The sequence below is a fragment of the Pristis pectinata genome, chromosome 2, assembly GCF_009764475.1.
Source record: "Pristis pectinata isolate sPriPec2 chromosome 2, sPriPec2.1.pri, whole genome shotgun sequence".
NCBI lineage: Eukaryota > Metazoa > Chordata > Chondrichthyes > Rhinopristiformes > Pristidae > Pristis > Pristis pectinata.
The window spans coordinates 51,707,733-51,721,713 of record NC_067406.1 but is presented as its reverse complement, the minus strand read 5'-3'; the positions used below and the strand labels follow the sequence as shown (position 1 = coordinate 51,721,713).

At 40.2% G+C, this 13,981-nt stretch overlaps 1 protein-coding gene across 1 annotated transcript; it reads left to right on the top strand.

Annotated features, from left to right (window-relative positions):
* Positions 1–6,228: 6,228 nt before the first annotated feature.
* On the top strand, positions 6,229–11,188 carry plk2b (polo-like kinase 2b (Drosophila)). The gene is made up of 15 exons (XM_052037744.1): positions 6,229–6,450; positions 6,860–6,967; positions 7,147–7,263; positions 7,367–7,496; positions 7,593–7,680; positions 7,765–7,860; positions 8,104–8,302; positions 8,408–8,555; positions 8,749–8,849; positions 8,960–9,104; positions 9,270–9,350; positions 9,455–9,614; positions 9,701–9,830; positions 9,965–10,075; positions 10,416–11,188. Exons 1-15 carry the CDS (start codon positions 6,262–6,264, stop codon positions 10,605–10,607), a joined length of 1,995 nt encoding a protein of 664 aa, XP_051893704.1. The 5' UTR covers positions 6,229–6,261; the 3' UTR covers positions 10,608–11,188.
* Positions 11,189–13,981: the final 2,793 nt, after the last annotated feature.

Below are 13,981 nucleotides of genomic sequence, written 5' to 3'. Positions count from 1 at the left end.
GGGAAGCCATTCATACCTGTATCTCTTGGAGTTCATTCTCCAGCAATACCCCAGTATTTTCTCCAGTCATCACATCATTTGTTAAATGGTGTTTATATTAGTGGTAGTGCGGGTAACCACTCACTGCTATAGCACCTGCTGCCCCCTGGAGGTCTATAATGGTAATCTTTAATACATTGCACTTCCCTTTAATTATGCCATATGAGCAGCCCCAATTAGGTTAGGTTGAGAATTACAGGTACATATTTATGTCTTATACTTGCAAGTACTTGTACCACTCTTCCCCTAACACTACTCTGCCTTGGGCCCATTTCATATTGGGGAGGGAGAGGGAAAAATAAATCAGCCATGATCAAATGGCAGAGCAGACTCGATGGGTCGAAAGGCCTAATTAGACCATAAAACCATAAGACATAGGAGCAGAATTAGGCCATTTGGCCCATCGAGTCTGCTCCGACATTTGATCGTGGCTGATTTATTTTTCCTTCTCAACCCCATTCTCCTGCCTTGTCCCTGTAACCTTTGATGCCCTTACTAATCAAGAACCTGCCAACCTCTGTTTTAAATATACCCAATACTCCATAGCCATCTGTGGCAATAAATTCCAGAGGTTCACCACTCTCTGGCTAAAGAAATCCATCCTCATCAATCCCTCCTCTAAAGGAACATCCTCTATTCTGAGGCTGTGCCCTCTGGTCCTAGACTCTCCCACTACTGGAAACATCCTCTCCACGTCCACTCTATCCAGGCCTTTCAATATTTGGTAGGTTTCAATGAGATCCCCCCTCATCCTTCTAAACTCCAGCGAGTACATGCCCAGAGCCATCAAACGAGCCTCATAAGTTAACCCTTTCATTCCCAGGATCGTTCTCGTAAACCTCGTCTGGACCCTCTCCAATGCCAGCACATCCTTACGTATATATGGGGCCCAAAACTGCTCACAATACTCCAAATGTGGTCTGACCAATGCCTTAGAAAGCCTCAGTATTACATCCTTGCTTTTATGCATCATGAAACCAAAGTCATTGAATATTTTTAAGGCAGCGGCAGACAGGCAACAAGTGGGTGTGTGCTTATCGCAGGTCATGGGAACACATGTTGAGGTTGCAGTAGATCAACCATTATGTTATTGAATGGTAGCACAAGCTCAGGAGGCTAAAGGGCCTACTCCTGCTCCTAATTTGTACCTTTGTATGTTTGTATGTAAGTGGTAGTGGTGACTTTGCATGGCAAAATGGTGGTGGGGGAGGTGAGAGGCAGAGTTGTCTCTGGCGCTGGTGATGAATATGAGCTGACTGGAGTTTGCAACGTTGAAGGTGTAGATTCTTCCTGTGATTGTTCCTGGATAGCTGATGAATGGAGTTTAGAAAAAGTGTCAGTAAAAATCGGAACATTTGATATAGCTTCTTATAACAAAACACTATATTTTCCATTATGTGGTCCCATCTGTCTTGTGATCTTGTCTTGTGATTTAATACTGTAAATATTGGAATCATTGTCTTTGAAGATGGCTGAGTTGTTTTGGCAGTGGCAGTGATGCTATGTAGGTGGCTTCTTGTTTCTCTTGTGATCTCTGTTGCTCAAGCTCTTAATAGATCCTCATTCATAAGCTTCCCATCCTCATTGCCCTATTTGTCTTCTCAAAAAAGTCAGGAATACACTCATCTCTCGAGATGAACTGCATGAGAGCATCTTCAAAAAGAGCCTTGTTACATCGACATTAAACACTTATTTAGGAGAGTAATCACTTTCTTCGATGATTCATTTCAGTTCCTTGGGGAAATTTTCTGCCACACCCGTACCTGCACTTGGTCCATCCCCAACAAGACAAATATTGTGCAGGTTGGTGTGCTTCTTCAGACATTTATACTAGCTACAGCTGATCTCAAGCGCATCAGCACTTTCAAAAATCTATCACTTGCCTCACTTTCCATTGTGTCATAATGATCCTATGTTTTCCTGGATCATCATCACTCTCAGGGCCACATGCTGTTGATTTTGACCTCCTCACCACATGCTGAACCCTTTTTCTGTTCTTTTTCTTATAACATCCCTGCCCTTTGTAACATTCAATGCACTTCCAGGGGTAACATTTAGGCACTAAATATTATTTTGCCCATATTGCAAAGGATCGTTTGTACTGTTGATGCTGCAAATTTTAACTGTCCATTAAATACCCACATTTCTCACCTCTGTTCATTACATCCTGCTTAGTATTAATAACTTGCCATAATTTCTCAGAGAAGGTCCAAACCTCAGAGCTGCTGGGGCAGTTTAGAGGATGCAAAGGATAAATTGTGATGAATCCTGACAATATGCAGACCTCTGAGATGTCAATGTTTTTGATGAAGACAAAATAGCTTGAGTTGGCTCAAGGCCTATTCAATTTCTAGTTGGGGTTGGGAATGAGGCTATTGCCAAGACTGTTGTGGAGACTGTGTTGTGAGATGGAGTCAAGGGCAAAGTCAGCATAAGTTGATGAGATCCTTGAAGTCCTTCTACCAGTGGGTGCTGACTGCCTTTTCACCTGAGATTATTCCTCCTCTGTTAGCTCTCAGATGCATGGGTCCGAGGGCCAGCAATGATCTTGACAGTGCTGAAGAAACCACTCAGGTCATAGCTATCACCAACTTGCTGGACTTCCATTGCTCTTTCCACCCACTATCTGTTATTGAGGACATGAGTACTTTTGTACCTTGGCCTTCAGATACCTGCAAAGCTGTTCTTTTATCTCTTGAGATATGAAAATATTTCCAGCTCAAGATCACCTTGCACTTAGAACATAGAACAGTACAGCACAGAACAGGCCCTTCGGCCCACAATGTTGTGCCGACATAGCTATTCCCTTCTACCTACAGAATGCCCATATTCCTCCATTTTTCTCTCATTCATGTGCCCATCCAAGCCCCTCTTAAAAGCTCCCAATGAATTTGCTTCCACCACCCTATCAGGCAACACATTCCAGGCATCCACCACTCTCTCAGTAAAAAACGTACCCCTCACGTCTGTTCTGAATCTACCCCTCTCACCTTAAATGCATGCCCTCTGGTATTGGATCGCTCAATAATGATATCATTATAATGGTATTATGGTATATATAGTGCCATTATTTAGTTCCTGGGTCTGCTGATTATTTTCATCAAATGCTCCTGAAGCAAGAGTATCCTGACATTCCAAGTTTTTTTATTCCAAAATAAACTTTATTCATCATAAAAAACAAACTATATACAATAAAACAGTGCAAACTTTTACATTCATGTACGGATCAATCATTAGTGTTACCTTTCACATTCCAAGTCCCAAAATTCAGTCTGAGGAGTAGAAGATGCCTGTGTGTAATTTCTTTTAATGAGGACTGTCCATTTTACACGAGGAACCACACAGTCTTGTTAGAGTGACGCCTTGGACTAATGGCAAAGAGGTCCAGGACTATTGGAGAGCAGGCAATGCTGCACAGACATAGACCTGAAAACAGATGCCTGGCAATCCTCTGATCATCTAAGGGGGCTTTTGCTACAATTTGAGCCAAGGTGACCCCTAAACGGTAAGTTTGAAATTATTTTTCTATAGCCATTTTTCTATATATTTTTCTTATATTTTCTATAGTATTTCTACAAACCCCCCCAGAAATCCCACAGGCTGATACCATCCTCAACCTTTCCTTGCTGGCTGTCATACCTGCCAGCTCTCCAGGTTTGACCTGGAGTCTCTGGTAATGTTTGAAAATGGGGGACTCAGCAGTGAACTTTGGGTCATTCAAGCTCGGGCCTGTGCATGCAGCCTTTTGGACCCCAAGCTTCAATTGGTTCACGTGCATCTGACTTATTTCCATATTTTTTATGACATAGAAGGAGGCTATTCAGCCCATTGAGTCTATGGGAGCTCGCGGACCAATCTGATTCCGCACGTATTTTGCTGTAAGCTATTCTCTCTCCAGGTGCCCATTAACTCCCCTCTGATTGTCCCACCACCCACCTATGCCAAGAGTAATTTACAATGGCTAATTAACCTGGAAGGTGGGTGGAAGCTTAGGGCATTCAGGGAAAACCCACAGGTCACGGGGATGACATGCAACTCCACACTCACAGTACTGGAGAGCAGGATCAACCCAGGTCACTGTGGCTGAGATGCAAAGCCATTAGTTCTTAACTTTCCCACTAGATGGAGCTCTTCCACAGATATAGATGCTTATTTTAAATGTAACATACTAATAAGACGCAGACGGGGGTCATTTGGTTCAAGTCCATGTAGATTCCCAGCAAATCACTCCCAGTTGCTCCGCTGTCTTATTCCCCTTCAGCTTATTCTCTGTCACATGCCCACAATCATCCCCCTTTTGATTTTTTTTTACCAATCACCTACAATTTACAATGGCTTGTTCAAATATCTTTGGGATGTGGGAGGGAACCCACGCAATAACACAGGGATAACATGCACACTCCACATAGAGAGCACCCTTGAACCGGGCTCTCCAGAGCTGTGAAGCAGCCGCGCTACCCTTTGCGTCAAGGTGCTGCCCATCTGTGCAATTGGAGCCTGGGGCCTGAAAGGTCAGAGGATCAGCCGCTCGCAACATTTCCTGGGTTTGAGGTGTGCAGCTTGTACCTTCCCCCAGCGTCGCTTCCACTCAACCTTCCTGCCACCCCCAAGCCGCCAAACTGCTGTAGGATTTTAATTCAGAGGAGATTCGGGGCTCAAGAGTTTTATTTAAGACACCCTGCAGCTTTCCACATTTGTTGTGGTGATTGCATTACATATCTCTGTTTGTCATTTATCCTCACTGTGGACCTATATGACCTGACCAAATGCAGCAGAGCCTGTGCAGCGGCTGTGCTTCTGGCGACGGGTCAACGGGTGTCGCTCTCCACAATAGCTTCAATTAACTGGGCCGGGCAGCGTTTTCCACCTGCCGTTGCATGGCTAATGACATTTCTTGGTTAACTGTGGTGTTTCTGTACAGCGGACAAACAGCTTCGCTCCTACGATGGTGAGAAACTAAAACTGCGGTACTGTCACAAAGTGTGAAATGGGAATTCACAAACCTTATGACATATCTATCAATCGACTTTTCTAATTTTAACACATAGACCTTACACACAATAAAACTTAATAAAGCATCGCTGTGTATATTTACGAGGAACATGGAGTCCAACATTGAAATGAATATCAGTCTGGATTTTAATGAGCTCTGCCAGATTTTGCTTTGTCTCTTTCGCTTTATAGGGGTTTTGCCAGAGACAGATCTAATGGTTGGGCTAAACGAACATATGGCAAGTCAGCATAACATGCACAAGCACAAAGCATTGATCTAGCTGGCAATGAATGAATTTATAGGAAAACCAATAAATTATTCAGGCTTCAATTGATTTTATTTTGTAAAACCGCAGTCTATTTGGCTTCTGTTTTTAAACATGCACACAACAAATCGCTACAAAATAAGCGGTTATGGAAACACGCGTGGTTTGTACGTTACACTGCATTTGTTTTCAAACGTGCACACGATGTATCGTTGCAAAATAAGCGGTTGTGGAGATGCTTTGTACCTTAAACTGCATTTGTTTTAAAGCGTAAACACGATTTATTGTTTAATAAACGGACCACGGAAAAAAATGCACCGCCCCCAAAGAACAGTTTGAGCAGATGGATTTACGGAATGGAAGATATTCTGAAGATAAAATAACTGATAAAACTGCAATAGTTTTTATATGAATCTCTGTATAACGGTACATAAAACGTATACGCCTAAATACTGGAATATAGCACCGAGTTAAAGACAAATAGATGGACGGCCTGAGATGATATATAAAAACAATGAGATATTTACCACAGGCAGTTTTTCGTGGAAAATGCAACTCTACATTTATAACTCCAAATTTATGACATATTTGAATAGTAGCATCGCAATGATAAAAATCAGATATAAACAAATTCATCAGCTACGGATGCACTTAATGTGTTGTAATCTATAGTGTACACGTTTGTAAAACTTGTCATTAAAGTAATTGTTTGCTATGAATGTTGATAATCTCCTGTTATCCATCAACCTTATATTTGATCCATTCAGGCTTCGGGGCAACTCGCAGCGTGGGCGCCGTGGGGTTGATTGACACTTGCGTGTACCAATCGACAGGGGAGCTCGGCGGAGCTGGAGCAGCAACATTGCATTGTGACGTTACGGAAGGGCGAAGATATAAAAGGCAGCGTGGCTGCGCGGTTCGGTTCAGTCTGAGCCGAGTAGAGTGCGTTCAGTGGTTGGGAGCAATGGACTTACTGAGGACTATCACTTACCAGCAAAACGCAAAGATGTGCGACCAGCCTCTCAGCAAATCCGCAGATCTCTGCTTCAACAAAAGACAGGAAGACTTAACGTGCACCAATACGGAGTTGTCCCGGATTATAACTGATCCCGCTACTGGCAAATGTTACTGTCGAGGCAAAGTGCTGGGAAAGGTAAATCAAAGCTGCATTTGGAGTGAATGAAAGAAAACGGCAGTAGGCGTGCGGGCTGTGCCACGGTGTTGCACGATCTGGTTCCATCAGTGAATGCATCCTTACAAAGTTTGAAGCGTATGAAAGGAGTTGATTCGGGATCACATCGTCTCTGTAGAATGAGAAGTAATAACAAAATCTCAGCAGACCAGGCAGCAGGTGTAGCGAGGGAAAGAATTAACCTTCCAGGTCGATTACCTTTGGTAGAATTGTTGACTTATTACCTGCAGAATTTACAGTGAATCAAGTGAGCCCGCGGCTCTTAAGCTTTCACTAGTCCAGCTAGGTTTTTTTTCTAAAATTTAAATGACGATACTTGAAAGTTACGACTTTCTAACTAGAACATAATGTGAATTGTTTTCTTGCTCAGGGTGGTTTTGCCAAGTGCTACGAGATGACAGACCTGACCACGAACATCGTCTATGCTGCAAAAATCATCCCACACACTAGAGTAGCTAAACCCCATCAAAGAGAAAAGGTAGGTACCCTTGCGCATGAGTTAAAGTGGGCGCTTCTGCCGCTTTGTTTGGATATAGATCAGTGTGACGCTGAAGGTCACCGGCTTCAGTTGCACTCATCGTAATTTTATTTCAATAAAACCAGCATTGTTGAAGCTCCTGTTTTTTGATGGTTTTCATTCCTTCTCTTGAAACTCAGATTGACCGAGAAATTGAGCTGCACCGAACGCTACACCACAAGCATATCGTGCACTTCTACCATCACTTTGAAGATAAAGAAAACATTTACATCCTATTGGAACACTGCAGCCGAAGAGTAAGCATTCGCCCTTTCCCCCACAAAATCTCGAGCAATTTCTTGGTGTATTTTTAAGGAAGTGCAATGATTAATTTTTATCTTTGTTCTTAAATAATTCTAGTCAATGGCTCACGTACTGAAAGCTCGAAAAGTACTGACAGAACCAGAAGTACGATACTACCTCCGACAGATAGTCTCGGGACTGAAGTGTCTGCATGAACAAGGAATCCTACACAGAGACCTCAAGCTAGGTATGATCTTTTTTACACTATTCTTCCCAATTAAATGGGTAGAATTAAATTGTAGGGAAAGCTAATTATTAATTTTTAATCTTTTTTTAATTGCAGGTAACTTCTTCATTAATGAGGCCATGGAGCTGAAAATAGGGGATTTTGGGCTGGCAGCAAAGCTGGAACCAGTGGAGCACAGAAGCAGGTAAAGGATTAGGATACACTTTAAATTTTTAATAGTTAAGTGATTGCAAGATGTGTGTAATAACCTCAGCATTTTATTCTATAGAACTATCTGTGGCACACCAAATTACTTGTCTCCTGAAGTTCTCAACAAACAAGGACATGGCTGCGAATCTGATATCTGGGCATTGGGCTGTGTAATGTAAGTATCCCACTTGGATCTTTCTTTTGAAATGAACATAAATGGGTTCATCTTTCACATTAAATGAGAGCTAGCTGACTCGTGCAAATCAGAGCCTTGAGTGCTCAGCCACGTGTGCTATTTGAATGACTTTTTGCTCCAGAAAGTTTGAAGAAAAAACGTTCACACTGCAATTAATTTGTTTCATGCCCATTTTGTGGTTCCACTAGGAAGGCACTAATGGTTGAATTGTATTCATTGCAGGTATACTATGCTGTTGGGGCGACCCCCATTTGAGACGACTAACCTAAAAGAAACTTACAGATGTATAAAGGAAGCAAGATACACAATGCCATCATCACTGTCGATATCTGCAAGACAATTGATAGCCAGTATGCTAGCAAAAAATCCAGAAGATCGACCCAGTCTAGATGACATTCTGCATTATGATTTCCTTACTCAGGTTTGTGGTGCAAGAATTCTTGATTTAATTTTTTCAGTTTTACTTTTCTGTACATGCAATGAACTTCAAACAACCAAAAATCTAAACTTTGACCTTGTACTGCAGGGGTTCACACCTGAGAGACTGTCACAGACCTGCTGTCACTATGCACCAGATTTTCACCTGTCCAGTCCTGCCAAGAACTTTTTCAAAAAGGCAGCTGCAGCCCTGTTTGGTGGGAAGAAGGATAAAGTCAAGTTTCTGGACAATCATAGTAAGTGTATAGTGACTACATATAAAATTTTCTGGTTAACTACAGTAAATTAGCTAAAATGTAACAGGGATGACTGCAATTTGTCTCTTGCCAGTCTCCATTCTAGATTAAAAGTATGAGTAATTATTGGAGAAATTCAAGTTTTAACTTGGCTCAACAAATGCTGCTTGGTAATAAGTTTTTTTTTAAACAGACAAACTGGGAAAGGATGACATGGATGAAATTTACAAGCTGAAGAATGACTTGAAGAAAATATCATTAAGCAAGCAACTGAACAGAAGTCAATCAGATGAGGTAGGTTGGTTGATAACATTTTGACAACATTGCGTGAAGTTTGCTAAGTCTCAATGCAAACATCTACCAGATCTAGCACTCTCCTGAAATGTGCATTTTTTTCCCATCAGGAGTCAAAGTTGACCAGCAAGCCACCAATTATCCATGTCAAACCTGAGAGCCCCTTGCCACTGAAGGATAATGAACAGCAAATCAGAGATTCAATAAGGATGATAGTGAGAGGAACTTTGGGAAGCTGCAGCAGCAGCAGTGAATGTAAGTACAAGATGGAAATTAATGACAAGCTTTGCTAAAATTCTCCTAGATGAGTCTGAACAATTCAATATAATTCTAATTTGAGATGGATGTGCTGACCTAGCAACTAAATTTATTTGAATATCAGTTTGCAGATTGCTATAGTATCTTGTTTTCTACTTTCAGCACTTGAAGACAGTACCATGGGAAGTGTTGCTGACACAGTTGCTAGAGTATTAAAGGGCTGCCTAGAAAATATGCCAGAAGGTAAGCACTACTGCAATCAGTTTAATTCAGTATAGTGATGAAGATTAGGCACTGATATTTTGCTGGCCTTAACACTCTACTAAGCACCTGATTTTCTTTCTCAGGAGATCATTTGCCAAAACAGCAGTTGAGCTTCTCCTTCCAATGGGTCACCAAATGGGTGGATTATTCTAATAAGTATGGCTTTGGGTATCAGTTGTCTGATCACACAGTTGGTGTCCTCTTCAATAATGGAACCCACATGAGCTTGTTGGCAGATAAAAAGTAAGTTATCTAATGATTTGATTTATTTTTGATATTTAACTGACTCTTAAAACTGAATTATTAACTTATGACATATCTTCCTTTAGAACCATCCATTACTATGCAGAGCTGGGCCAGTGTTCTGTCTTCTCAACACTTGATATTCCTGAGAAGTTTGTTAGCCAAATGACTATTCTGAAATATTTTGCACACTACATGGAAGAAAATCTAATGGAGGTAAGGCTCCTTGCAAACTCATTTTGAGCTGGATTCATGCTTCTAAAGCTGCAAATATAATTTTGCTTGCTGTCTAATACTCTTATTTTGGTAGTGACACTTTGATAAGCAAAACCTCTGACTTTTCTACTTAGGGTGGTGATCTGCCTAGTTCTGTGGATGCCCAGAAATCTAGATTGTGTCTCCTTCAGTGGTTAAAGTCAGACCGTGCACTAATGATGCTCTTTAGTGATGGCACATTCCAGGTAAGAATTGTAATTTTTTCCCATTAGTATTTACTTGCAACTAACATGTACTAGAAGTGGAATGCAGGGCAAATTGGACCAGTTGCTTGATGGTGCCTGGGTAAAATTGAATTGCCCTACCTATAAGGGAAATTGGATGAAAATACACCTTTGTGCCAACCAGAGGCATATTGACATATAATTGCAAATAGTGGAATCATCTCACCAGAATAGATTAAACTTAGAGGAGAAAAGATGCGACCATTCTGTAACTTGTGCTGCTGTTATGAATTAAAGATGGGTTATGAATTAATGATTAGCTATGAAGAATGATCATAAGTAACTGTCTTGTATTTTACAGGTGAATTTTTATCATGATCATACAAAAATTATTCTTTGCAATCACAATGAGGAATACCTACTTACCTATATCAATGAAGATAGAGTTTCTGCTACATTCAAGCTATCAACACTGCTGATGTCTGGATGTTCACAAGAACTTCGTACCAGAATGGAATATGCATTGAATATGGTGCAACAAAGATTTAATTAAGGTTGGACTGAGAAACCTGGCTATGCCTTCCTTCAGTTTGGAAGTGCCTCAAGTTGACCATCTGCCAGATGGTACGAAGGACTTGTATTTTGTTTGGTGTGCTGGGCTGGTACCAGACAGATGCATTTTACAATCCTTCTTCGTTAGACTGACATTAAGTGGATGACTACCTGATATGTGGCAGCTGCCTGAGGAACTTCAGTATTTTTGCATTGAGGACTATGCAGTGCAACTGTTGCAGCAGAGCAAGGTCATGAGTTGTGACTTGATGAGCAAGAGGAAAGTGTGTGGCAAGTGAAGTTGAGAAAGTATTAAAGTAATTGGGCTTTGCAAGTTGTAAAGAGACTTTTTTTAAACACACAGCTTGTGCTGTTGAGTTAATCAGACTTGAGTGCTTGGAAGAGAACTAAAACTCCAAACACATGTTGTACCACATCTTGTGGCTGGACGTATTCATTCCTTAATTTATTCTGCACTGAATATTTATTATTTATTGAAGTATCACTCGTGCACACATTCTGAAATGTTGAAATGCTGAGCAAGTTGTATGTTAAATATTAATAAAGGTTAAGTTCATTGTGTATGAAATAGTCTTTGTGAACTCTGTTTGCACTTGCACACAAGGGGTTGCTATCTACAGGTAGCCTGCAGAGCTTGATGTGACTTGAATTGAGAATGGATGGAATTATGGAAATTTAGTTGGTACATTAACTTGTGTATAACTTGAACTACTGTTCTAATTCAATCAATGCTGATGAAAGACTGGGCAACATTTTAACTCATTTTTAAAAACATGCAGTATTGAGCAATTAGTGAACTTTCAGGGCAGTTGCTGCTCAGTGCCTTTTTTTTTACCAGAAATCAGTTTTTCTTTCCACAACATTGGGGTGGAAATTGATTAAGTTGAAAGCTAAATTAGTGTCAAATGTAAATTACAGTAATATTCAACAGTCACTTTGAAAGGTAATTTAAACATCTTTACATATAAAGTAACATTTTATCTTGTTGGAATGAAGTTAGTACAGGACAGTGGGATTGGGTTAGGTAATATGCTGGGCACATATTGCCAATATTTATACACAGCACAAAGTATTTGAAGGGTTTCCATTACTAAAGCCTCCAAGCTGTTGCATATGGACCCTGATAAGTTGCACTTGCTGTGCATCTGTAATGTAGACAGTAAATGGAGTAAGACAAAGGTTGGCTGCTAGAATGGGTTTTAAGGTGTTTTAAAACAATAGACACTTCCTTTAATTCCCCACAAGGGCTTTGCTGCCATTTGCAAGAAAGTGAGGTAAAGGGATTTGGATGCATGAAGTCATGGAATTTACTGAAGATTCCCAGTTCAGTGAATTGAATAGGTTTGACTTATTGAGAGCAAATTTTGAACAATTGGGCAATTTACATGGTGTTAAGCATTTAAGATATTGAAGAATACCTAGTGCAGATAAAGGTTTCTGGACAGATTAATGAAGTACAAGATGCATGAACTTTGATTTGTAAAATGTGAAAAGTAATTTTAGGCAAAATAATGATGTAGATTTGATTCCGTCTGAGCAAATGGACTGAGCTAGCAGCTTAGTATAAGTGAAATTCTCTTGAAACAACTAATGACTCAGCAAGTACAATTAAAACTTATTTAGCCACTAAACTGGTTTGAGGGCAATAAGATCTATAAAATTGATAGGCAGAGATGGGGTAGGTAAGCAGAATCTTTTTTACATGGTAGCAGTATCAAAAATGAGTGGAGAGATTTAAGGTGAGGGAAGCTGTTTAATGTCTAATTTGCTGCCAGAGGAGGTTGTGGAGTCGGATGCAATTATTGTGTTTTAGAGATTTAGACAGGCACTTAAATAGGCAAGGCATTGAAGGATACAGACTTACTGTTGGGTAAGTGATATTAATATACATGGCCAAAAAAATTGGCATAGATGTAATGAGCCAAAGGGCCTGTTTCTGTGCTGTTCAGTTCTGACTCTATGAATTACTACATGTTCATTTCATATTATAGTAATACCTGAAGACCTGAGGGTTTTAAGCAGCCTGCAAAAGTGGAGGGATCAGGATGTGTGGAAGCTGTTAGAAATGCTGGCATTAATGATTATAAAAAGGACTCTAATAGCTTCTGAGTCCTGCTGCCCTCAGCAGTGGAATATGTTCAATCATCAGCTCTGGTTTTCAAGGGCTTTTTGTAGTTAGAACAGTCATAAAGGTGATTATTTGACCCTTCTGAAGGATCATTGGACTGAAATGTTAAGTGCTTCTCTTTCCACAGATGCTGCCTGACTGAGTATTTTAAGTACTTTGTCTAATTCTGGTTGATCAAATTGCATTAATTTGTTGCCTTTAACATGGTAAAATCAAACTCCTATTAGGATAGATTCAACTACATGCACTTTAATGTATAGAAAAATAATTTTGTGTTCTAAGACTGAAGAACATAAGTGGTAGAAGTAGGAGTATCGTCGACTGATGACTAATCTGTGGAATGAATAGTTGATGATAACACAAAGCAAAGAGTAAAGCAGAATCCATAACAAAGGCTGGAAAAATGAAAGCAAAATTCATGTAGCCTTGTTCCCATCAAGTTATGATGAGTTGGAAACTATCCAATGTCCACATGGTAACTAACATAGTCTCCCACAGCCTTCGCACCATTGTCTGTTTTGTCTGAGGATCATTTTCTGTTAAATTTAAATATAACAAAACTATCAAGAGGTGTCATTACACACTGACAGCAGGAAGTATTTGCCAAAGACCCACTGGGTAATATCAACAAATTGGTTTAACATAATTGATTTTGGCTCTTTAATGTTCTTTCTATACTGACTTCTGTCAGCAGTTACTTTATCTCCTTCCATATTTATTCAGCTCATTTTGCTCTTTGGTCCTTCATCAAAGCTGATTCCTGCTGAAACTGGCTGGCTTTGTGTTGCCTGTGTATTTAACCATTTTACATTGGCTTCCATACAGAATTCATACTTCTAAAGTAAAGCAAAAGATCCCAGTAATATTCCCTGGTCACCTTGATTGTATTTGACCTCCTATCTTACTGTTAACAAGGATTTATTGCTTTCTTTGACTTTGTCTTAACTTTGCCTTGACTTTGCCTTAAGCTTGTATAACATTTTTTAATGAAGCATTTTGCCAAAGGATTTCTAGAGGTCTGTGTGCTTAAGTCATAAGGCTTCCCACTTGGTCCACCTGGAATATCACCTTTCAAAAGTCAAGGAGATTAAACATGATCCCTCCTTTTGAAGTCATGTTGGCTGCTGTTCTCAAGGATATTGTAGTGCAGTGGACCTTTGGGTTTATGCCTGACTGATTTCATTAATTTGTCTTATGGATGTAAGACTACAGCCTCTGTTCTGTAG